The sequence below is a fragment of the Gymnoscopelus braueri genome, assembly GCF_963280865.1.
Source record: "Gymnoscopelus braueri genome assembly, chromosome: 4".
In the NCBI taxonomy this organism is placed as follows: domain Eukaryota; kingdom Metazoa; phylum Chordata; class Actinopteri; order Myctophiformes; family Myctophidae; genus Gymnoscopelus; species Gymnoscopelus braueri.
The window spans coordinates 18135621-18159773 of NC_137605.1; the positions used below are offsets into that span (position 1 = coordinate 18135621).

Sequence of the window (24153 nt, forward strand, 5' to 3'; positions counted from 1 at the left end):
CCAGTGGAGCCCTCAAGTCTTAAGAGTTGGCTGTTCACTAGACTCCAAACCCAATACAATGATAGCTTTGTGTCTCTCCCTACTCTGTGACATGGTGATGACTTTGAGCCTGTAAAAAACTACTAAAATGTGACGTCTGTTTTCCACTATAGAGATGACTGGGAACGCCGGGGATACAGCTTATGCCAGAGGACAAGGACGGGAAATCTTTAAAAAAATGTAACACCGAACGTCAGCACATAAATAACAGAAAACACAGTAAGTGCTGAGCGCCAACTAAATTCCCATCATGAGGACAATAGCAGTGTTAAGCGCATGAAACTCACTGTAATGTGCTGAAAGGAGGCTGAGGAGGGGGGGGGGGGGGGCGGGCCACCGAGGAGGACATGGCTCATGACACTTTCTGGACAATAACAGAGATATTTTTAATGACACAGTGCCTCCGGATGACCCCCTCCACACCCCCCCACCCACAAACACCGTGTGAACTGGATTCACCCCTGCTGCCTTCTGTTTGGGAGCGTGGCTTTAGTTATAAATCTGGCTCAGAGCACATCGAACAACGCACAACAACAAACTAATTAACAAGTAAACTAGTAATGAGATTAGAGCACAGACATGTGTGGTAGTGACAGTACGGACCCCCTGTTTGACAACACACACACACATACAAACAAATGCATGTACACACACACACACACACACAAACAGAGACATCTTGTCAAACACACACACAGCGTGGATCTAATCCTCTCGACAGGAGTGGGAATTTCACAGTGGCTGTGGGAGCAGGACAGAGGGATGACGCATGAGGCCGTGTCCTCTCAACGGAAAGTCAACACACACACACACACACACACACAACAATACAGTATTCCCAATAAAAGGAAACACACACACACAATAGAACACAACGTTGCTGATAAAGGGGAATTTCCAGCATGTGCGTAACAGACAGGAAAGTGTAAGATCAGGGAGGTAAAAAACCCGATAATGATCAAACAAAGACTGGGTGATAAAAAACACACGCTGACAAAACACACATGCCGTTTGAAGTGTGTGTGTGTGTGTGTGCACGTGCATGTGTGCGTGTCACATTGGCTTTGTCCTCCATTATTAGCAGGCTCCAGGTTCTCTCCATATGACCCATATGAAAGACATGAGGTGGCTCACAATGCAACCATGTGCTCCATATGGGGATACTTACCATGCACGTGTGTGTGTGTGTGTGTGTGTGTGTGTGTGTGTGTGTGTGTGTGTGTGTGTGTGTGTGTGTGTGTGTGTGTGTGTGTGTGTGTGAGAGAGAAACAGCACGGGCGTGCATGTCATGTATGCATGAGCAGATCTTTGCGTTTGTTGGTTGGATGTTTTCGAGTCCAAGCGTGTGAGTGTTAAGTAAGAGAATAGGATCGAATCAGGGTGTGTGTACGTGTGTGTGCATACCTGGATGTGCATGTGGTTCGCATGTGTGTACGTCTTACATCTGTGTCTATGTGTATGCTTATCAAGTAGTATGTGTGCAAACACAGCAGCAAGATTCGTGAGTTGCTGTGATAGGAGAAGGATATCAAACGGAACACAACCACCCTAAAGACTAATCATTGTGTATATTCCGGCACTATACCTGCACCCAGTGATCTTGGTACATAGAAAATGATCTATTGAAGATTCTGACTTTCAAATGTACATATTTTTTGTTTTGATTGTATTGCTGTATTGTTGTATTGTGCTTTCTGCTTTGGCAATGTAAACGTATGTTTTCTCATGCCAATAAAGCCCTTTGAATTGAATTGAAATTGTGTGCATGTGTCTTACATCTTTCCATTTTTGTGCATGCACATATTTACGCCTGTGTGTCTGTCTGTCTGTGTGTGTGTGTGTGTGTTTGTTTGTGTTTTGGTACGTGACGCGTGTGTTATAACTTCATTAATGTTTAGTGCCGTTAATCCTCCAGCCACATTTACTATTGATGCCCCGATGCCAAGCTTAATTTCAAATTGCTGTGGTGAGGACCTGTCATGCAGCTCTGGTGTCAAACCAGGCCACAACACGTGTGTGTGTGTGTGTGTGTGTGTGTGTGTGTGTGTGTGTGTGTGTGTGTGTGTGTGTGTGTGTGTGTGTGTGTGTGTGTGTGTGTGTGTGCGCGCGCATGTGTCACCATCCTCACCAACCCATCTCATCATATCTTCATCTCTGTGCTAAGCTAGGTTCAGTTTATAGGAGTAGAGGAGGTTGAGCTGGCTTTGGGAAGGGAGAGAGGGACAAGGAGAGGTGAGGAGAGATGAGGCTAAAAGCGCGAAACAGATAGCATGAGAGAGAGAGAGACAGACAGAGAGAGATTGAGGGGGGGGGGTAAACTTCTTGATAACCAGAGGGTCAGGCAGTGGGGTCATTAGAGGACAGTAACCCTACTATTATACTACACATAGATATATATTGGTATGTGTGTGTGTGTGTGTGTGTGTGTGTGTGTGTGTGTGTGTGTGTGTGTGTGTGTGTGTGTGTGTGTGTGTGTGTGTGTGTGTGTGTTTGAAAGTATGAAAAGGTGTTTCAGAAAATGACTGAACTGTGCGCGTGCGTGTGTGACTGCATGTTAAGTCTCCGTCATCCCCCACCCCTCTGGACCAGATGCCGTCCTAATCAGTGACTGTAATTTAACGTACATAAGCCCCAGATTCTAGCCCCCCTAAATTAACAAACTGTTTTTCTTTCACATGCGATTGTGTCACTTGGGCGTGTGTAGTCTAATAGACACCATTTTATGTCATCATGATCATCCATAACCAACAGACCAATGAGATAACCAGCCAGTCAGGCTTACAGATATGGGAGGGATTGACAGAAACCAAATAATTGTCACTGTGGAATTGTCCCTCATTACTTTTCAGGAAATTGAAAAATAACCTGTGTTCCAATGGATCCACTGAAGCTATTAATTGTCAAAATCTCTTGTTAATAATTGGTTAACAGGTTAAAACTATTTTTTTAAACAGGCAGACCTTCAAACTGGCTTTCCCTTAACTATTTTGGACATATTTTCTTCAAAAATAGCTAAACTAACAGATCTACAACCTCACAACGCATTGCATTGCGATGTGTTGTGAGCTTGTAGAACTGCTATTTACGCTACTTTTGTGTGATACTCTCATATGATAAAGTATATGAAAACGACGTAATGCTGAGATGATGCAGTTGAACCCAGACATACCTGCTTGTTCCCCAAGTAATGCCTACCAACCTTCGGCTCTTTTGGGCGGAGATGAAAGTCCCTGGTTATTTGCTGTACTATGAGCAATAGTTACAATGATTCAGGCTGTGAGAAAAGTTTTGGTGCACCATTCTTGTGTGTTACATTGAAGTTTTGAGCCGTTTGCAGCTACAGCAGGTAGCCTGTCTGGTATGAAACACTGTTGTCGCACAATATCTCATTGTGGAAATGTAAATAATGACAAACGATAAATCGTGCAACGTGCGACACATTGGCAGTGTTGATTTAGAAAGCTTAATGTTTGTGTGTGTGTGCGCGTGTGTGTGTGTGTGTGTGTGTGTGTGTGTGTGTGTGTGTGTGTGTGTGTGTGTGTGTGTGTGTGTGTGTGTGTGTGTGTGTGTGTGTGAAATCCATGGTGGTCTAACTCTAAACTTCACTCAGTCCATAGCTCCAACAACATTGCGTCCCAAATATCTATTGATGGACGCAGCTCAGCTTAAAATACGCCAAGAGAAATTAGAAGCGTGTGTCAGTCTTTATCCATTTTTAGAGGCGCTGTGTTCTCCATTGCAATGTCTCAACTATTTAGACGGGTCTGGCAGCAATTACCTGCAGCCACCACGATTAGAGTGCAGAGGCCCTGCCAATGTCTGCTTGTGTGCTCTGCCCCACTTAATGTGTTTAATCTGTCTGCCAGTGGTGCACGGTGTGTGAGTACGTGTGTGTGTGTGTGTGTGTGTGTGTGTGTGTGTGTGTGTGTGTGTGTGTGTGTGTGTGTGTGTGTGTGTGCGTGTGTGACTGCACGTGTCAGCCTTCGTGCGTGTACACTTATGTCTATGATTATGGGTGTGGTGGTGGTGTGTATGTACGTGCAAGTGTAAATATGTGTATGCCTGTGGTAGTGTATGTGTATAGGTATTTCTGTATGTGTGTGTGTGTGTGTGTGTGTGTGTGCATGCTGAGAGAGTGTCAGTGACAGATCTGGGGTAAGCCAGTGAGCTGTGCCATGACAGTGGCTGAGAGCTGGATTAGAACTGCAGCCACATAACAGTGAATACTGAACCAGGACTCATCCTATGAAACAAAACCTTGTTACGACGAGTCCACTCTAAAACCACTAACGGTGTATGAACTTAAACCAGTGGCGGCGGCGGTGTGTGCGTGTGCGTGTGCGCGCGTGTGTGTCTCTTTTCAAATCAATCTGCACTTTAAAATGCATTAAAATACAATGATAAAGGCGCAATAAAGTTATCTGTATTGGACAACCTATCTATCTCAAGCAAGTTAATTTCATACCATACTAAAAACTAAAGGAATCCAGTGGCTTCCTCGAAAATCACACAAACAATGGCATGCTTTGGAACATGGCTTGAGAATACCATGAGTCATCATCATAGTCAACAGGCTAAACATGCCAGAGCACCGGTATGGTACTTTAATATGGTGCTTGGGGGCATCACACCCTGTGGTGAGAGCTGCAGTCTGGCTTGGAAAAGATTCAACAAGTATCTGGACCTCTATTAATAGGTTATGACAGCATTATTTTACAAGAAAGCCTTTTAGTAGATTGTTCACAGTGGTGTGTGTGTGTGTGTGTGTGTGTGTGTGTGTGTGTGTGTGTGTGTGTGTGTGTGTGTGTGTGTGTGTGTGTGTGTGTGTGTGTGTGTGTGTGTGTGTGCACGCTTGGTCAGAGCCTGGAAAGGGAATGAACATGCACAGAGCTGAAAAATGTGAAAGGATACCAAAACTGTTAACATGGTCAAGCTCTTCTTGACCATGCTGTGTGAGTAGAGGGATGTCTGTTATGATGAAGATTTACTCTATAAGGGGGGAAACCCTCATCAATCTCTCACGCACACACACATCAATGCACACACACATGTACTGTATGCACACGCACACACACCAGGCACAAATACACACACAGAAAAAGCTGAACAATAACAAATATCCAGGGACCATCAAGCTATATCAATTCCCTAACATACACACAGACCAGAGAAATTATATATGCGATATTCTTTGTTTTTGGGCATTAACCAAATATTTTCATTTTTATATGTGCAGTTTTTGGTTATTCAAGAAGTGAATGTGATAATGTTTATTGATGATTTTGGTGTCTTGTAATGCCTTTATGGATGGGTCTTATTGCAAGACAAGAAAGTAAAAATGCATTCAATCATTCACAGTAATTAACGACAACCTCTTTAAGGACAGCGTACCTCAGAGCTCGGCTCAGCTTGTCGTAGTTCATCTGAGGCTTGCATTTCCTGGCTCCCCACAGTCGGGCCACCTCGTCCGGGTCCTTGATGACGAACTCTCCGTAGTCTCCCTGCCAGGCGATGACGTCGTGGTACTCCTCCTTCCGCAGCAGCTCCAGGATGAAGTGCCATAGCTGGATCTGCCTGGAGCCGGGGCTCGACTCAGGCTTGTAGGCCCAGTCTGGGAAGGCAAACCCTGGGTTGTTAGAAAGACGGAGATGGATGGATGTCAGTTTATTCTGTACTACACTAAACTACACTAGTAGTCAAGCTACTACTACCGGTAGTACTTATTTTGTGATTAATTAATTTAAGCTGACGTTGAATGCGAATATTATGGGGCGATAAAGCGACGTAATTATTTTTCAAAACAAGGCGATTTTTCAGTTAGCCGCTTAGCAGCAAAGGACATTCAAAAACATATTTTAAAAATATTTTAAAATACATTTTCGTGAACACTGCATTGTGATTGGCTGAATGCCCTTCTGGTCTGAAGAGGAGATGACATCTTCCTGTTCGCAACTTTTACCAGGCGGAATTACAGACTCTAGGTGGCATTCTATGTAGCATTCTATGTAGCATTCTATGTAGCATTCGAAGATCGCGGAAGAGGTAGTCTGGCTTGAGAGACAGACAGACAGACACACACAATGCGAGACCATATTCTTAGTAATGTTTCAAATCCCAGTCTTATCAATTTATCTTTCATATTTTTCATCACAGTGACCAGGGGTCGAGACCAAAACATGTTTAAAGCAACCTCTACTGACTGCAGCTGACCGCCAAATCACCTCTGTTGCCAACAAGACTGTGCTAAGAATAACCATACCCATATGCTGTATGTTGACCAGGGTTATGGTAATTGATTAAAAAAAAATAAAAAAAAATAAGGCTTGGCGAGCAATGCCGTTTTGCTCCTTAGTGGAAAGTGGACTACTGAAGGCAGAGACCATGGTGAGCCAGGAATGGCAGTGAAGGCCAAAAAAGACCAAGCCGTCTGCCGAACAACAGCAGGGGTCACAGTAACAAGGGTTGGACTCAACAGTGATCCCCACAAAACTAATTCCAATTCTACCAACAAGCCACACATCGAGCACTGCAGACTATCCCCGACGCTCACAGCCGACTGTTGGCTTTCTGTATTTCAAGTTTAATTAAGACCAGGAACGCATCTATGCCGCGCTATGAGCTTGTAGATCTGCAATAACAACAAAAGATTATCGTGAATTTCTTTGCAAATCTTTGGGTCCCTGGAACAAAATATTTTGAGGTGGGGGTCCACGGCCAAATACATATAAGTTTTGGGGCCCTCGACATGAAAAAGGTTTGAGAACCACTGATATTATAGCAACATACGTTTTTCAGAAAACTGTTAGGATTTAGACATTTGTAGAATCCCCAGAAGCAGAGTGTTTTACATAGAATTACAAATGTTCGCTTTAAAAAATATATATATATATTCAAAGATTCTGCACTCGGTGCCACGCTGTGAGCTTGTATAAATGCTATTTTTTAATAGCCCAAATTAATCAAAAAATGACACTTTCCCAGTCTTAACTCATTGAGTGCCATAATTATTAATATCTATTTCTGGCCATTACAATTTTTTTTTTTTTAAGTAAAAAAAGTGCTTAGGAAGCGAGATACAGCCTCTTTCAGTTATAAGTTAAACAAGGAGTGGATGGAGCTGCAAATCTTCAGATAATGATATCTTGGGTTCAGGAAGATTTATTTTTGTTATTTTATTTTTTAAATTCTTTTTCTATTTTTTTCAAAAACACGTGAAACACGTTAATGGCACGTTGCACCATAGCGCTAAAACACGTGAAACACGTTAATGGCACGTTGCACCATAGCGCTAAAACACGTGAAACACGTTAATGGCACTCAATGAGTTAATGGATATACAAGACGTCATTGCGATTAAGAGGAAGCAGCAAGGGGCTATTTGAAGCACGAGTCACTTCTATCTACAGCGAGGAGGATTACACAGGTGTCTGTGCATGTGATGCTGCTGTGGGCCCCATGTCCTCTGTCTGCCATCGCGGTCTATAGCCCAATCTGGATGGCGCTGGACAGAGAAGCCCCCGGGGCAGGAATAGAACGGAGGAGTCTCTTCTCCTCGTTCATACGTCACAGCTCTCCTTACATGCCTCCTATGGCTTCTCCATCTGTCCTCCTCCGGTTCACCTCAAAGCACTCAAACTAGGGCTGCAGCAAACCATTATTTATAGATAATGTAACTGATAAGTATTCTATGAATCTGTGCGATTCATTTGGAGCAGATTCAAAACGACGCTAAAATAAGTCAACAACATTGTAAAATGGCGGTAACAGCTCAACACATGTTATATGAACCCTAATATCTTCCTAATACATTTGTTCAGCAGCCACACACAATCTTTTCACTTTGTCGTTTAGACAAATCTCCCATACAAGAGATTTCAATCTCTGAAAATTGGACTTGTATCCTGGTTACAAAGTGCCTTGCTAGTTTTCTTGGTACTGTCGCTGCATTAGACTACTTTCCCCTGCAGATCAGACATACTGGTAGCAAATCTTTCGGCCGAAAAACTTGTATAGAATAATTTAAAAAGTGATATTGGTAAATAAATTCCAAATATTATCAAAGTATTCCGTCGACCGCCCTGGACTGGCGTCATGGCACCCACATTGAGAAACCCTGTCCTACACTTCCTTAACTTAAATCAGCCTTAAAACACGCGCTCTCCTGCAATGTCCTGTCTCCCTCCTCCACTCTCGCTATTGAATAAAGGCTTAAAAATGTGTAAAGAAATAACAAACAAAAAAAACAGTAACACAGAACTCAGTCAATGGGACATCAACCCACCACAGTAGCTTAGGAAACACACACAGGCGTGCACACAGACACAGTGGTGGAAAAAGTACTCAAATTCTTTACTTAAGTAAAAGTACCAATACTGCAATATAAAAATACTTACTATAAGTAAAAGTCCAGAATTCAAAATTTACTTGAGTAAAAGTACAAAAGTATTGGCATCAAAATGTACTTAAAGTACCAAAAGTAAAAGTACTAAATATTTGAAAATAGCAGATCTACAAGCTCAAAACGCGTCGCGATGCGACGCGTTTTGAGCTTGTAGATCGACTATTTTCAAATAGCCTCTGTATAAAATAGGGTTAAAGTGGTTAATGTATGTTTCATTATATCATAATTTATATCTGAAAAGTAACTAGTAACTAAAGTTTTCAAATAAATGTAGTGGAGTAAAAGTACAATATTTGCCTCTGAAATGTAGTGGAGTAGAGGTAAAAGTATTGGAAATTGGAAATACTCAAGTAAAGTACAAATACCTCAGAATTGTACTTAAGTACAGTACTTAAGTAAATGTACTTTACACCACACACACACACACACACACACACACACAGGTCAAACCTGTAATACTGAAAGTCTAGCGGTGCCGTCAGTGGGCCTTGTGTGTGGAAGAGCGGCGTCTATGAAAACGCTTTTTTTACCGCCACCTCTTTCCGCTTCTGCTGTCACTGTTTCCTACAGATGGAGGTAAACATCATGGCCTGGCCTGTCCTGTCCTGTCTCACTCTCTCCATTCCATTCCCACCTCCTCCGTCTGTCTCTCGTCCCGGTGCCTGACGGAAACACCGGGCGGAAACAGAGCGAGGGTGTAGCAGCTATGACGGTCTGTGTGAGTAAGAGCTGATGCAGCAGTGTTCGTAAAGACAAAGAAAACGATTGAAAAATAGCAGATATACAAGCTTGTAGATCTGCTATTTTTTTGGAAAAATCGTGAAAATGTGTGCAAATCTTTGAATAGACATATTTACATTTTTTAACTCAAATCTTTGCTTCTGGAGGTTCCCTGGAATAAAATATTTTACAAATGGTTTGCTTTAAAAAATATATACTCAAATATTTGAATTGCAAATTTGCAATTTTAGTCAAAGAAATCTTAAAATGACACAGATGCGTTCCCGGTCTTAATGGATTAAGCCATGTGTCAGCGTATCAGTGCTGTGCGCGCGCGTGTGTGTGTGTGTGTGTGTTTCTCTAAAAGTACCGTTTGTAATAATTTATGTATTAAGTATGTAAGAGCCAAGGAATATTGACTAATGAGTAACCCAGCGTGCGCGCGGGTGCGTGCGTGTCTTAGTGTACTTGTCCAAATGTAAAAGTTTGCAGATTTTCTGTGCCAGTGTGTGGACAGAATGTAATTAAGCAATGAGTAAGCCAATGTGCCCGAGTGTGCACAGTGCACACACACGCAGGGGCGTGCACGTGTCCGCCCATGCACACGCATGTGTTCAACAGCACTTTGACACACGTCATGTGCCAGGGAGCCAATCAACAGAGAATTAACTAATGAGTAAACCAGAGTGTGCACGTGCGTGTGTGTGTGTGTGTGCATACTTGTGTGTGCATGTTAGCTGACAAACATTCTGTGGACACTTCCATCATCCAAAAGGATGTGACACATCTGTGCCATACGGACCGGTCAGCAGGACTGGTTGGTAATACTGAGATAGACGGACAAAAATAGTGGAATAGCGCAGTGGTTCTCAAAGTGGGGTCCGGGGACCCCCAGGGATGTGGGTCCCCAGCTAAATGTGTTAATCCAGCGTCACAATCATTTTAACCACTTTATCCATGCTTTATTCGTTGGCTATTCAAAAATAGCAGATCTACAAGCTCACAGCGAGTCACTTGTACATCTGCTATTTTTGAGCATTTTTGGAAAATCTTGAAAGTGTTTGGAAACTTTTTGAAACTAATCTTCTCTTCTGGGGGTCCCCGGCACAAAACATTTTCAGATGGGGGGTCCGCAGGCAAATCCATATCAATTTGGGGGTCCTTGACATTTGAGAACGTTTGAGAACAACTGGAATAGTGATTTATCACGCTTGCACAAACTTTGAAACTACTGAAATAAATGGCAGAGTTGAAGGATGTGAGTTTAAGCAGGGTCAGGGAACCAACTTTCCGTGTCCACCAGCCACTGTGGCTGACAGCTGCCTAGAATTCACTTGAAGACACACTCGCGCTGCTTTACAAACCAAATACAATCCAACGGGACCTGTGACCCATTTCTGGGACCTGCCAACATGGCTGGTGAGAGTGTAGACTTACTCTTTAGGCCACAGCAGTCACAATTTACCAGCAATTGGCTGGGTGGCGGTTAAGTATTAATTTCCCCACCGTGGCTAATTAGCGGTATAGTCTGCAGTAGCAATCCGGGAACGCATCTCGGTCGTTTTAGATTTCTTTGGCTATTCAAAAAAATAGCAGATCTACAAGCTCATAGTGCGGCACCGAGTGCCAGATCTGCTATTTTAGAAAATCTGTGAAAACGTGTGCAAATCTTTGAATGTATATATTTTTTAAGCGAACATTAAAATATTGTGTTCCAGGGACCTCCAGAAGCAAGGATTTGAGTTACAAATGTTCGCTTTAAAAAAAAAACATATATTCAAAGATTTGCACAAATGTTTGAAAATTTGAGAAAATAGCAGATCTACAAGCTCGCGCTATGAGCTTGTATATCTGCTATTTTTGAATAGCCAAAGTATAAAATAAGGGTTATAGCACAAATCTAAAAAATGACACAGATGCGTTCGCGGATTGAACGGGTTGAACTGTTCAATGAGACAGCACATACACAACAACAGTAGAATCAGACGTGCAGAAACTGCATCGCAGATCAACCGTTACTTCCCTAGCTCCTACTTGGGGAGGAGGATAACGTGACCTCGACCTCCGTGGATCTATGGGATGTACTCCCAGCATATACATAAATACACCCAGTGTTTGCAAAGCTGTCAGCCCCCTCAGCGACAACAAGAGGAAATGAAGCAGCAAAACATCTATAATCAACAGATTATGGACGACGTACTCAGCCCTGTCAATGGATTTACTAGATGACAGACAGAGAAAGTGAAGGAGCGGAGCACTAGCTAGCCCAGATAATCTCCGCTACAGTGGAGAGAGAGAGCGGGTCCCTACCATTTAGCTTCTGTTGCATAACACTTGATAATGTCAATAGCACATCTGTCACAGTCCCCTCAGCACTCACTCAGGTTTGTGCCGTGGCGAGCATCTGTGAGGCTTGTCCATAAATACAGAAAAAAAGGATGGACATACTTTATTTCATATGAGCAATGTGTTTTAAATGACATCACGCGTTCTCTGAGAAAGCAATTGTATTCATGTTTTTCTTAAATTATGATTAATTGGGGCCACTTCAAACACATTGCATAAAAAATAAAGTATGTCCATCCGTATCCATTAGGGATGTGCCGATACGCTAATTTCACGATACAATACACGATATTGGGCTCACGATATCGATACGATATATGGCACTTTTTTATCATGAAAATATATGGGGGGAAAAAAAGCTTAAGAAAATATATGGGGGGGAAAAAAAGCCAATGCAAAACAATTACTCCTGTTTTTACATTATTATTATTATTGGGGATTTATTTTTAATTTTTTTAAACCCGCCAAAAACGATACATATCGTCATGAAAACGTATCGTGATATATCACGGGACGATATATCGGCACACCCCTAATATCCATATAATAAAACCTTTTTCTGTAAAAGGATTCCATTTGACAGGCCAATTCAATATCTTCAGGGATATGGGATCACTTTGGAATAGAATTCCTCTTAACTCTCTGAATGAAAGCCCTAACCAAACGTCCCATTTCTGTAGTGTGAGGCAGCTTGATGTACAAGTACACCCCCTGGACAAGACGCCCCCAATCCAACCCCTGATGCTGAGTGACAAGCAGGGAGGCATTTTGGGTCCCATCTTTCTAGTCCTTGGTATGACCCGGCCGGGGATTGAACCCCGACCTCCCAATCTTAGGGCGGACACTCTTAACCACAAGGCCACTGAGCCACTAAAAACTGAGGAAAGGCAAATGATACAACAGCTCTAATAATTAGGTTTAGAAAATCACTTTGTCGCTGTCGCAGTGGCTTCTCCACGCCCTCCACGACGTCCGATTTTGAGCGGAATCACCAATTGTGTGTGCTCTGTGCTGTTCTTTTCCGGGCGGCCATGCGTACGTAGGTGTAAGTTGTGACTGTGAAGACACGTGGGGTGAGCCAACAACTCATGCTCTATCACCCCCGTCTCTCCCCCTCGTCCTGTTAGGCTTCCACTGCTCAAACAAACACTCCTCCTCATTATCAGGCCATGAACACACATAGATCACTCCCCTAATGATAACATGCCCTCTCCCACTCACACACACACTCGCTCCCCTGGCATAGGGTCATGCGCTATCTCCCACATACACTTTTGATAGGAGAGTGATAGCATCGAACTGCTCTGTCTGGTGGTGACGAGTATCAACTTGGGGCTTGTGATCAGATGCTCGCTTTGCCACACACACACACACACACACACACACACACACACACACACACACACACACCCTTGTGACAAAACAGAGATAAAAACAAATAACAAATTCAGAGGTATGACGCCAGACCTCGTCTGTGTGTGTGTGTGTGTGTGTGTGTGTGTGTGTGTGTGTGTGTGTGTGCGCGTGCGTGCGCGGCATGCATACCACGGACTCTGTAATGATCACTTTGACTTTGGCAGGTGCCACAGAGGTCACCAGACACATACACACACACACACACACACACACACACACACACACACACACACACAAGCATTACATTTCAGGTCATTGAGTGAAATGGATCTGAGGCAGAGTCAGAGTGCGACGGGGACGGACTGGCCAGGCTGCTGTTTGAATAAAAGACATGAGACACATGACTCAACGCTACCATCTGTATCCTCAGCAACAGCAGGCCCATCAATGTAACAAGCAGGGACTGTGTGTGTGTGTGTGTGTGTGTGTGTGTGTGTGTGTGTGTGTGTGTGTGTGTGTGTGTGTGTGTGTGTGTGTGTGTGTGTGTGTGTGTGTGTGTGTGTGTGTGTGTTTTTCTGGGGAGTGAGAAACTTGGTCCAACATCCAGGTTCTGCCTGTCAAACCTCTGCTACATAAAAGAGATGAGTGTGAGCCATGTGCGCTACACACTGCTGCACTGGCCCCCCTCCACTGATCCTGTGTGTGTGTGTCTGTGTCTGTGTCTGTGTCTGTGTGTGTGTGTGTGTGTGTGTGTGTGTGTGTGTGTGTGTGTGTGTGTGTGTGTGTGTGTGTGTGTGTGTGTTACAGTGGGGATTATGCTAGAGGAATGCTGTGAGCTGGAGAGTTAGAACAGGTGTCTTTGTCCTTCCATCCTCCCCGAGCTCGCCATGGGCCGAGCTGTCCTGGCACACACACAAACACACACACACACACACACACACACGCACGCTTTTATAAAACCTAAGGAGAACTTTGGAATCTATGAAAGTCGGGTGTGAGTGTACTGTGCAGGTATGAAGTTGAGAGTCAGGATGAATCAGTGCCAGAGATAAAGAGAGAGAGAGAGAGAGAGAGAGAGAGGGGGATCGAAGGAGAGAGAATGAGGAAAATAAGAAAGAAAGAAAGATGAGAGGGAGGCAGAGAGAAGGATAGAGAGAGAGGGGAGTCAACAGAGTATAACCTCACTCCCCCCACCCCCCCACTTAACCTCCATGACCTCAACTCCCTCTCTCTCTTCTCTCTCTCTAGCTCCCTCCCTCCTGGGGGAGACACCAGATAGCCATTACAACACACACACACACACACACACACACACACACACACACCGAAGCATCAATAATTTAGTGGATGGTGTGGAGGGTTGAGGGATCGAGGGTGAGTCTAATCTCTGCCGTGGGACGCACGAGTGAGGGAAGTGTGCCAACACTGTATATTTGTGTGTGTGTGTGTGTGTGTGTGTGTGTGTGTGTGTGTGTGTGTGTGTGTGTGCGCGGGCGCGCGTGCGACAAGTGGGGGGCAGGTGGCAGAAAGCGGGAAGATGAAGAAGGGAGGGGTGGGCCGTGGGGGTGGCGAGAACGGACAGAAAAAGAAGGAGGGAAAGACGAGATGGGGTGAGCCTTATGACAAGAGGAGAGGGGCTAGAGTGGGGGGAGAGAGAAAGAAAGAAAGAGAGAGAAGGGGGGTAGAGAGAGAGAGAGAGAGGGGAAGGGTGAGGGTTTAGAGAGAGAAAGAGACAGAGAGAGGGGGGGAACAATGGTTGGAGTGGGACAAGGAGAGAAGGAGACAGAGTGGGGTGGGGAGAGGATAAAGGGTGTGATGAGATCATAGCTCGTCTGCTAGTCTGTTGTCATGCGGGTCAGATTGCCCACCGCCCCCCCCTCTTTCCTCCCTTGTCTCCATCTTCCTCCCCCTCTTCCTCCCTCCCTCCCTCCCTCCCTCGCTGGGAAGTGCGGATGCCTGTTTTCCTCTGTGTGATCTCCGTGGCAGCCCCCCCCCACACACACACACACACACACACACACACACACACACACAGCCCTGGGGAACGCTGCTGCGATCCCCAGCTATGTGAAGACACTCTGAGAGGGGAAACTAAATAAAATCACAGATAGATAGATGGGAGTTGGAGAAGGGAAGAAATGACCGAAAACAGGCCAGAGGATGCGAGTGGACGGAGGCCCAGAGTCTCTAGACGGATGAATGAGGCAACCGTGGCCTGGCCCCGAGTTTTGGGCTGAGGACGATTTTCTTTCTCTTCTCAAGAACTTGTGTCTACGCTGCCGTTTGAATAATAGACAATTTATTGGACGGCAAGTATAATAGCAAGCATGTGAAAGAATTGTTCTTGATTTGTTACGCAAAAGTAAAAGTACTAAATGTTTGAAAATAGCCGATCTACAAGCTCACAACGCGTCGCATCATAGCCTATGTAATAAAATAGGGCTGAAGTGGTTAATGTACGTTTCGTATCTGAAAAGTAACTCTGAAAAGTTTTCAAATAATTGTAGTGGAGTAAAAGTACAATATTTGCCTCTGAGATGTAGTGGAGTAGAAGTAAAGGTATTGGAAATTGGAAATACTCAAGTAAAGTAAAAATACCCCAAAATGTACTTAAGTACAGTACTTAAGTAAATGTACTTAGTTACTTTACACCACTGAAAAATGTAATTGCTGTATGTTTGTTATGGTCCTCTACAATATGACAGGAGATGCCGTCGGTTTTCATATTTTCAAACATGGCCCCCCATTTGAAAAACATTTGGACACCCCCTGCCCTTATCCAAAGTGACTTTGACAACAACAGAGTCGTGCCATGCCTGGTTGGGACCCAACCGGTGTCCTGGGATCCCCTTGGTCTTCACTCACATAGCAACATCCTTGTTGCAGGCAAACATCTGAATGCATCCCTGACTGACCCAGTGTTGCCCAGAGCAGTTCACACTAGTTAATACAGAACAGCACCCAGTGTGCACCGGAGAGAGGAGGAGAGGACGGGAGCTGATGGAGAAAGTAAGGAAGGCCAGCTAAGACAACACAGAGACAGACACACACACACACACACACACACACACACACACACACACACACACACAGTAATGGTGAGGAGAGACGTAACTAACAAAGAAAGTTGCTGACTATTTACCATTATACTATTTATTTTACTTCAGCCCTGGTGAGTGTCTATGTGTGGGTGCATGTGTTGGGGCCACTCTCCGTTGAGAATGACCCCACCACACGCATGTGCACTGCAAGTGCGCACGAACACACATACACACACACACGCTACACACACACACGCTTGTCTTCATGACAAGCATCCAGATAAGTGACATCGCCTCAAGCGCAACGAGTAGGGACAGAAAACAGAGAAAGACAATGAGAAGGAGAGAAGGATGGAGGGATGAAGAAAGGCTGGGCAGAGGGCACGACAGAGGGAAAAGAGAGCTTGAAAAGAGGAGAAGTGGGGGAAAGGGTGGGTTGTAGAGGAAAAGAAGAACGAGTGGGGCAGGGTAATCAGAGACCATGTGCCTTTGCGTCCCCCAAAGACACCGTGTGTGTGTGTGTGTGTGTGTGTGTGTGTGTGTGTGTGTGTGTGTGTGTGTGTGTGTGTGTGTGTGTGTGTGTGTGTGTGTGTGTGTGTGACTGTCTGTCTGTCTGGAGTCTTCCCACAAATCCATTAAACATTCATTAGACCAATGCGCTACTGGGAGAGGACTGGGACAGCAGAGAGAGAGAGAGTGAGGGGAGACTAAAGGAGAAACAGGAGAGGGCGATGCATGGGAGAAAATGGACGCAGTGAGTTATATGAAGAAAAAAAAACACTATGGAAGAGAATAGAGAATATAATATGCTGGATTTCATATTTCAATATAATATGCTGGATATCGCCCCCCCCCCCACACACACACGCGTGCTCACAAACGCACTTGTTAACGACTTAAGCCCTATATACTGTACTTCTCGTAAAACTGAGCTATTTCTGAAACTTTCTGAAACTTTTTGAAAAAATGCAGACTATTTTTGACAATATAATGACCCAGAAATGCAAGTTATGATTTTGTGCAACTTGTAGTCCAACAAAAAAAGTTGGACTACCTCCAAAACAGACATGGCCTCACCCTCGGGAGTGAAAGGGAAAACTTTTTTAGGTGGATTCAGATGTTCTATACTAGGGAACGCTTTTTAGCCTCTGATATGAACAGGTCAAGAGTTCGAGTTTGACTGAAACGCAGCTCAGAGGAAGATGGAAACGGCTAGATACAGATGCAGCGATGGTGGGTGTGGGAACCTGCATGTGGGTTTCACCAGCACCAGGGTGGAATATCAACATCTCCCTCCCGGCCACAAACGATAGTAAATTCTGACGGTGGCAAGCAGGTCGAGTTTGTATTAGCTGCACTGAATGTGAACTTTGGCGGGCCAACGTTTGTCAAGTCCCACTCAGTTCAGAAAACATTGTCAAATTAGGAAGAAAAATTAATTCACAACAACTTTCTTGAATTGATTGCTGTAAAAAAAGGGAAACAACGGGTTCAAATGTCAATTCATTTACATATCTCAAACGAGCCACTTTCAGAGAGCCTATCCGTTTCAGAGAATCCTGTCAAATTAGAATACAGAAGAATTCCTGATTCCTGTAAAGAAATGTAATTAAACTAAGACTCTCATTCCTTGAGTTGTTTCCTTGTAACCCCAACTTAGCAACATGGTGAACAAAGAAGACACCAAAATAAGACAGAGAGAGAGAGAGACAGACAGACAGACAGACAGACAGACAGACAGACAGACAGACAGACAGACAGACAAGAGAGAGAGAGAGAGAGAGCATTATCAGTATTGCGTTAGAGGCCGACATGGTGTGTTTCCATGGGGACAGGAGGGTCTGCTGCTGTTGCATTGCGGGGGGGGGGGGGGGGGGGGGGGGTTAGTAACTTCTTCTCTACCAGGAGGAAGACTATCACTGCAGAAGAAGAAGAAAACACACAACTTCTCTGGACTGATCACACTATTTCCCTGCCTCATGCCTCGCCCCAGGGCAGGGAGGGGATCACTCACACACACACACACACGCGCGCGCACACGCACACACTTAAAACAGATGCCAGTATACTTGGCTGCTCAACTATTTTTGGAGATTGTAATATTTACAGCATGTGCTACCGCTACCGGTCATTCAAGACTACCTACCATGTAAACCCTGCAAGATATGCACGCACACACACACACACACACACACACACACAGACAGAGTGAGAGACGGAGAGATAGAGAGACAAAGACACACAGAGAGAGAGAGAGACAGAGTAGACACACAGGGAGGGAGCAAGAGAGACAGACACAGAGAGACAAAGAGAGGGAGAGCGAGACAGACAGACAGAGAGGCAGAGAGACGCACGCACACACACACACACACACACACACACACACACACACACACACACACACACACACACACACACACAGAGGTGGGGGAGGGCTGTTGGCCTTGAAGGGGCCAAAAATAGCCCCTGATACACACACACACACACACACACACACACACACTAGGGTTATTGTTCGACAGGGGGAGAGCGAGAGGTAGTGAAAAGAAGGGAGGGTGGGGGGGAGAGAGAGAGAGAGAGACAGGGAGAGAGAGAGGAGAGGAGAGGAGAGGAGAGGAGAGGATTGATGAGAAGGAGTGGAGAGAAAGCACGATGAGAGGAGAAGTGAAGAACAGGATGATGTAAGGCCAACATCTCTCTCTCTCCCTCTCTCTCGCTCTCTCTCTCTAGTGAGCAGACTGAGGCCTTTTCCAGGAAATGGAAGGGGAGGAGTCAGAAAATAAAATGGGGAAAGGAAGAAAAAAAAAGAGGGAAAAAAAGCAGAGAGGCCGACAGGCCCAGTGTCCAGGGGGTGGGGTGGGGAGGGGAGGGGAGGGGGGTGCAGTGTGTTGGAACAGGCTTACTGTAAATACTTTACACTGTTTGACGGACTGGAAGCTACACTGGAGCCAAACATCACAACTCTGCCGACTGCAGAGAAAAAAACACTGTGGTTGAGTGCATTTTCAGAGCCGTCCCTTTGACCGAAGAGCATTTTCCGAAGTCTAACGGTTAGCCGAACTGAGCTACAATTTCACTGATTTTGTTAGAAGAAAAATAAACAAAGAGGATATTTATTTAACATAAAATGTCAAAAAAAATAATCTAAGAGGAAAAACATTTTTCTAAGATTATCTAGAGCGAAATAGCCTGAAATATAATGGTTCTGAATAATAGGGGGGGGGGGGGGCAAGCCTTGTATTATCACACACACCAAGAGAGGTTTCTGAGGACCCCATGGTTTTTAGCAAGGGGCCCAGCGGGGACAGCTAAACACGGTGGATATGGGCCCCGTGTCAACTAGCAACATGTACACACACAACAACTATACACGGGAGCCTCTGAGAAAAAGACAGTAATACACACACACACACACACACACCTAACCTTCATCACATGGGAACTGAGACTGAAAGAGGCAAAAGGTACAGAGACCCAGTGCAAACCCTGTAGAGGATGACTGTACTGAGCGTTACGGTTTGTGTGTGTGTGTGTGTGTGTGTGTGTGTGCACGCACACACATACACACATACGCCTCAAGGCACTCATGCTCTATGACAAGCAGGACAACTGGACAACATTTTCTGTGCTATTCGACTCATAATCTAGCCTGCCCTGTGTGCATGTGTGCGCGCACATACACACATACGTTAGTGTGCGAGTGTGTGCGTGCGTGCGTGTGTCTGTCAGGACAGTGTGTGGTCCCTGGAGGGTGTTAAGCGCAACAGAATAATATTGTGTCAGAGAGAGAAGGGTCCTGATTTTCCCAGGGTGCTGCTGGGTATATTTACCCTCACCAAAGTAACAAAACACTCCTGAGACATTAGCTTCTCCCCATAGCGCACGCACACACAAACACACGCACACACAAACACACACGTAGAGACATGCACTCTCATGCAGTATACATCATCTACATGCTGCATAAATGGGAGAGAAAAGTGGCAAATGGCCGACTATAACTTTATCCTAACAAATACGTGCTGTGGAATAAACTCCCCAGATTGAAGTCAAAACTGCAGACACACTCCCAATTTCCTGCCGTAATCTGAAGACGCATCTCTTCAGACTCCACCCCTTCACCCCTTGCACCTCACTCACTGTACCCCATCTTGCCACCTTCTTTCTTGATTGATGCTCGCTACTATGCAGACTTATCTTGGTCATTTGTTCTCATGTTGTTTCTTAGATTTGTTTTCTTTGACCACAAATGTTAAGATTGTAATTTAGATAGCACATTGTTAAACATGCTATAGGTTCATGGTTTACCTGGAATCCTAGTTTCTTGAGGCACTGCACTGCTCTCTCTGCATTCTATGTAGGGGTGTGGGGAAAAAATCGGTTCAAATGCGAATCGCGATTCTCATGTTGGACGATTCAGAATCGATTCCATTAGTATTTTTGTGTAATGACATTTTGAGAAGTGGCAAGTTCTGGGCTGAATCGGGGGAAAAAATGTTTTTTTTCCGTTTTTGAATTGGAAAAAAAGTTTTTGAATCGAGAATCGTTTGTTTTGAAAAAATCTGGAAAAATCGGAATCGTGACCCCCAAGAATCGGAATCGGATCGTGAGATAGCAGAAGATTCACAGCCCTAATTCTATGTATGTGATAATTTACCTTGCTTATTGCAAGTCACTCTGGACAAGAGTGTCTGCTAAATGCCAAAATTGTAAAGTGTAAGTGTGCAAATTGCATTTTATTTTAAGTGTCCTACGCCACTAAGCGCTTACCGCTTGTGCCATCATTACATCACACGTCAGTGCTTGTTAAATACACCTACAGTACTTTCACACTACTTGTTTAGTGGTGTGTGTGCGTGTGTGTGTGTGTGTGTGTGTGCGCGTGCGTGCGTGCGTTCTGTGGTGAAGGTGCGTGCTGATTACAGCCGCAAATTTGCGTGTGGAACACAGCTGGAGTCCAAACCCTGCTTTGAAATTAAAGTTGCTTATGCTTACCAAGAGATTTATACAATATAGTTAGATTTCATAGAAGTTTTCATAGAGTACCTGCTTCCAGAAAGGCACTAATGTAGAACAGTGAGGGTGATGCACACTCAGTGTAATTAGATTTGTGTCATTTGGAGTGGTTAACATGTTTAAAGAATAATTTAATAATAAACAAGAATAATGAAAATGCTTTATAATTTGTTTATATTTGTCTTTTTTCCCCCTTCACTTTCAATGTGCTTTTCTTTTTGTCTTTTTTTTTGTCTTGTACATGCATGAGCACTAGTCTAGTAGAATAGTACATGCATGAGTACTAGCCTAGTAGAATAGTACATGCATGAGTAGGCTACTAGCCTAGTAGAACAGTTCATCTTGTACATGCATGAGTACTAGCCTAGTAGAACAGTTCATCTTGTACATGCATGAGTGCTAGCCTCGTAGAACAGTTCAAATTCAGTTTGTGGGGTAAATAGTTTGCGGCCTAACACACACATGTAACAGGCCAGAACAGGCGCCTGCTCTCCTGCTCTCTCTCTCTCAATCTCTCAGGCTGGTGTTAATGTACTCCCAGAACCAACAGCCTGGCACTGAGCTGTAAGCTCACACTTCACCTCTGTTTCAACAATATACTGACTGCACTCCTACTGCTGACCCCAGAGACACTTGTTAAGTTGGTCTGCTAATGCGTTAGTGTGCGCGTGTGCGTGTGTGTGTGTGTGTGTGTGTGTGCGTGTGTGTGTACTCGTGTGCGAAAACTCAGGAGGTGACTTCACTGTATCAGCGTGTCTACCAGGTGAAGGATAAAAGATACGTGTTGTGACAGTGTAACTCTGTGTGTGTGTGTGTGTGTGTGTGTGTGTGTGTGTGTGTGTGTGTGTGTGTGTGTGTGTGTGTGTGTGTGTGTGTGTGTGTGTGTGTGTGTGTGGTGGCGGCACTACAGTGGGAGGAGGTTTCCTGGAATGTGCCACTAGAGCGGGACAGGAAATCAGTGACTGTTATGCACCACAACAGGTCTGTTTCCTGTGTATGTGTGTGTGCGTGTCTGTGTGCATGTGTCACATGCTTTGCCTGTGATCTCTTACAGTCCAGTCCCCGGCTTACTGACAAAATCTGCCCAGTGTCAAAACTAAAGTGATGCAGGCCCAGAGACAGACGCCAAGTGTCTTAATGTGAACTATGGTATCACTTTGGATTAGGTGAATTATGTATCCTATTATATATCCTTAGGATCACAGTGGAAACAAGTGTTATCCTTTTAACCCATTAAGACCTGAGCCGATTCTTTAAAATGTTTTCTAAACAATCTGAAAAATATTTTTTCAAGATTTGTCAAAAATAGCAGATCTACAAGCTCATAGCGCGGCACTGAGCTTGTAGATCTGCTATTTTTGAATAGCCAAAGACATCTAAAGTGACACAGATGTGTTCCAGGTCTTAATGGGTTAACAATCATTGTAAAATCATACCTCTGTACTATTTGCAAACTGTTAATAAAGTATTCAATCAACCAATCAAAGCTCATTAAAGCAAGACACTGACTGAATTGCGTGTGCGCATATGATCAAATGGCATTATTGTACATAGTTTTTGAGTAGTCGGGAGGCTAGAAAAGCGTTATGTAAAAGCTAGACTAAGACCTAGTATCCTGAGATGTTTTAACACTACGGTATATATACTGCACAGTCACAGGAGCATGCTATCAAGCATTTCACTGTACAAGCATTTTTTTGTGTATGAACTTTGAATAATCTTGAACTTGAAATTAGAGACGGGAGAAGTGATAGAAATATCAAAGCCGTTTCATGCTAAACACGGACGGGAACGTGGCGCTCGTTTAACTTTGGCTACATGAACGTGCCCTCACAGTGTGTCTATTTAGGATACGCGTGTGCTGCATAATATACAGTAGATACATGCCTACGGACAGAATCACAGAGAGAGACATAGAGAGACTCAAAGAGAGGAAACCAAGAGACAAGATACACAAAACCTGAAAAACAAGTTCACAATAACAGCCATAGAGACATGCATTTGTACGTGTACGTGTACACGCATGTGTGTGTGTGTGTATCAATGCTAATTCAGTGCGTGAGCGTGTTTGTAATGTAGCCGTAGTTGACGAACTCAACACTCCTCATTCCCTCTCCATTCCCTTGCTTCTCTCTCTCTCTCTCTCTCTCTCTGTCTCTCTCTTGGACACCGTCTCCTAGCAACCAGACACTCAAGGCCTAAAAATAACCATCCAGAAACGAACAGAACAAAAAAATTATAATAAATAAATAAAAGCACAAATTACAATTAATCCTTTTAAGCCTGGAACACGGACTCAAATAGAACAGGTATGAGAAATGGACGAGGGAGGGAGCGAGGGGTGGATGGATAGATAGATAGAGAGAGACAAGAGTTGTGGGACTGTTTGAATCAGCCAGCAACAGGTAGTCGTGAGGAGACCAACGTTCTCACTTGCCTCTCTCTCTCTTTTTCTAACTCTTTCTCCCTCGCCCTCTATCTCCCTGGGAGTAGCGTGTGCATGTTGGGAATTTCTGAGGGCAAGCATTCATGTGCATGAGTGTGTTTATTAAGTAGTATGTCTGTAGTTACAGCGTGTGTGTGTGTGTGTGTGTGTGTGTAGGAGCAAATATTGCTGTGTGTGCACAAACGTGTGAGAGAGTGGAGTGAGTGTATGATTTTGTACGCAAACGTCTTTGCCTGTATGGACATATCGCTGTTTGTGTGTGAGAGAGAGAGAGATAGAGATAGAGAGAGAGAGAACAGTATGTGTGTGAGAGAGAACTTTTCCACCGCTCTCTGTGAAGCAGAATGCTACTCAAAGCAAACAGAGCATTAACTGCAAAGTCCAGCCAGCAGCTCAGCTACAAGGAAGCGAGTCCTGCCCTGAACCAAAAGGAGCCCGTGTTCCACAACAAAAACCATGCCGCTCCAACAAACACTCTCTCCTCTTCAGACTCATGAATGATTCATGTCTCTTCCCTGAATGACAAAACTCTACAAAACTTTCAGAATAAATCGTTGTTCTATACATACGGTATAACGGCACGGAAGTTATCAAACAAAACAGACAAAAGAAAGACAAAAGGTTTGGCAGAGCCATGCAATATACACATGAGCGCATACACACACATGCACGCGCTGGCCTGCAGATCTGGCACTCTTAAACCCACACATTCCAGAGTGGATTAACATTCTAGGAGCATGGCGGCAAAGGGAGAGAGAAGGCATTGGAGAAACACACAGACACCTGAC

The 24153-nt window shown here is 44.3% G+C and overlaps 1 protein-coding gene across 2 annotated transcripts in view; it reads right to left on the reverse strand.

Moving 5' to 3' along the window:
• Positions 1–24153, reverse strand: part of erfl3 (Ets2 repressor factor like 3) — a 69619-nt gene that overhangs the window by 17441 nt on the left and 28025 nt on the right. The window contains exon 2 of one of the 2 annotated variants that reach the window (XM_080425633.1): positions 5431–5650. In XM_080425633.1, coding sequence (XP_080281759.1) covers positions 5431–5650 — 220 coding nt within the window. Of the gene's footprint in view, positions 1–5430; positions 5666–24153 lie in introns of both variants that reach the window. The other variant, XM_080425632.1, reaches the window with a different exon arrangement.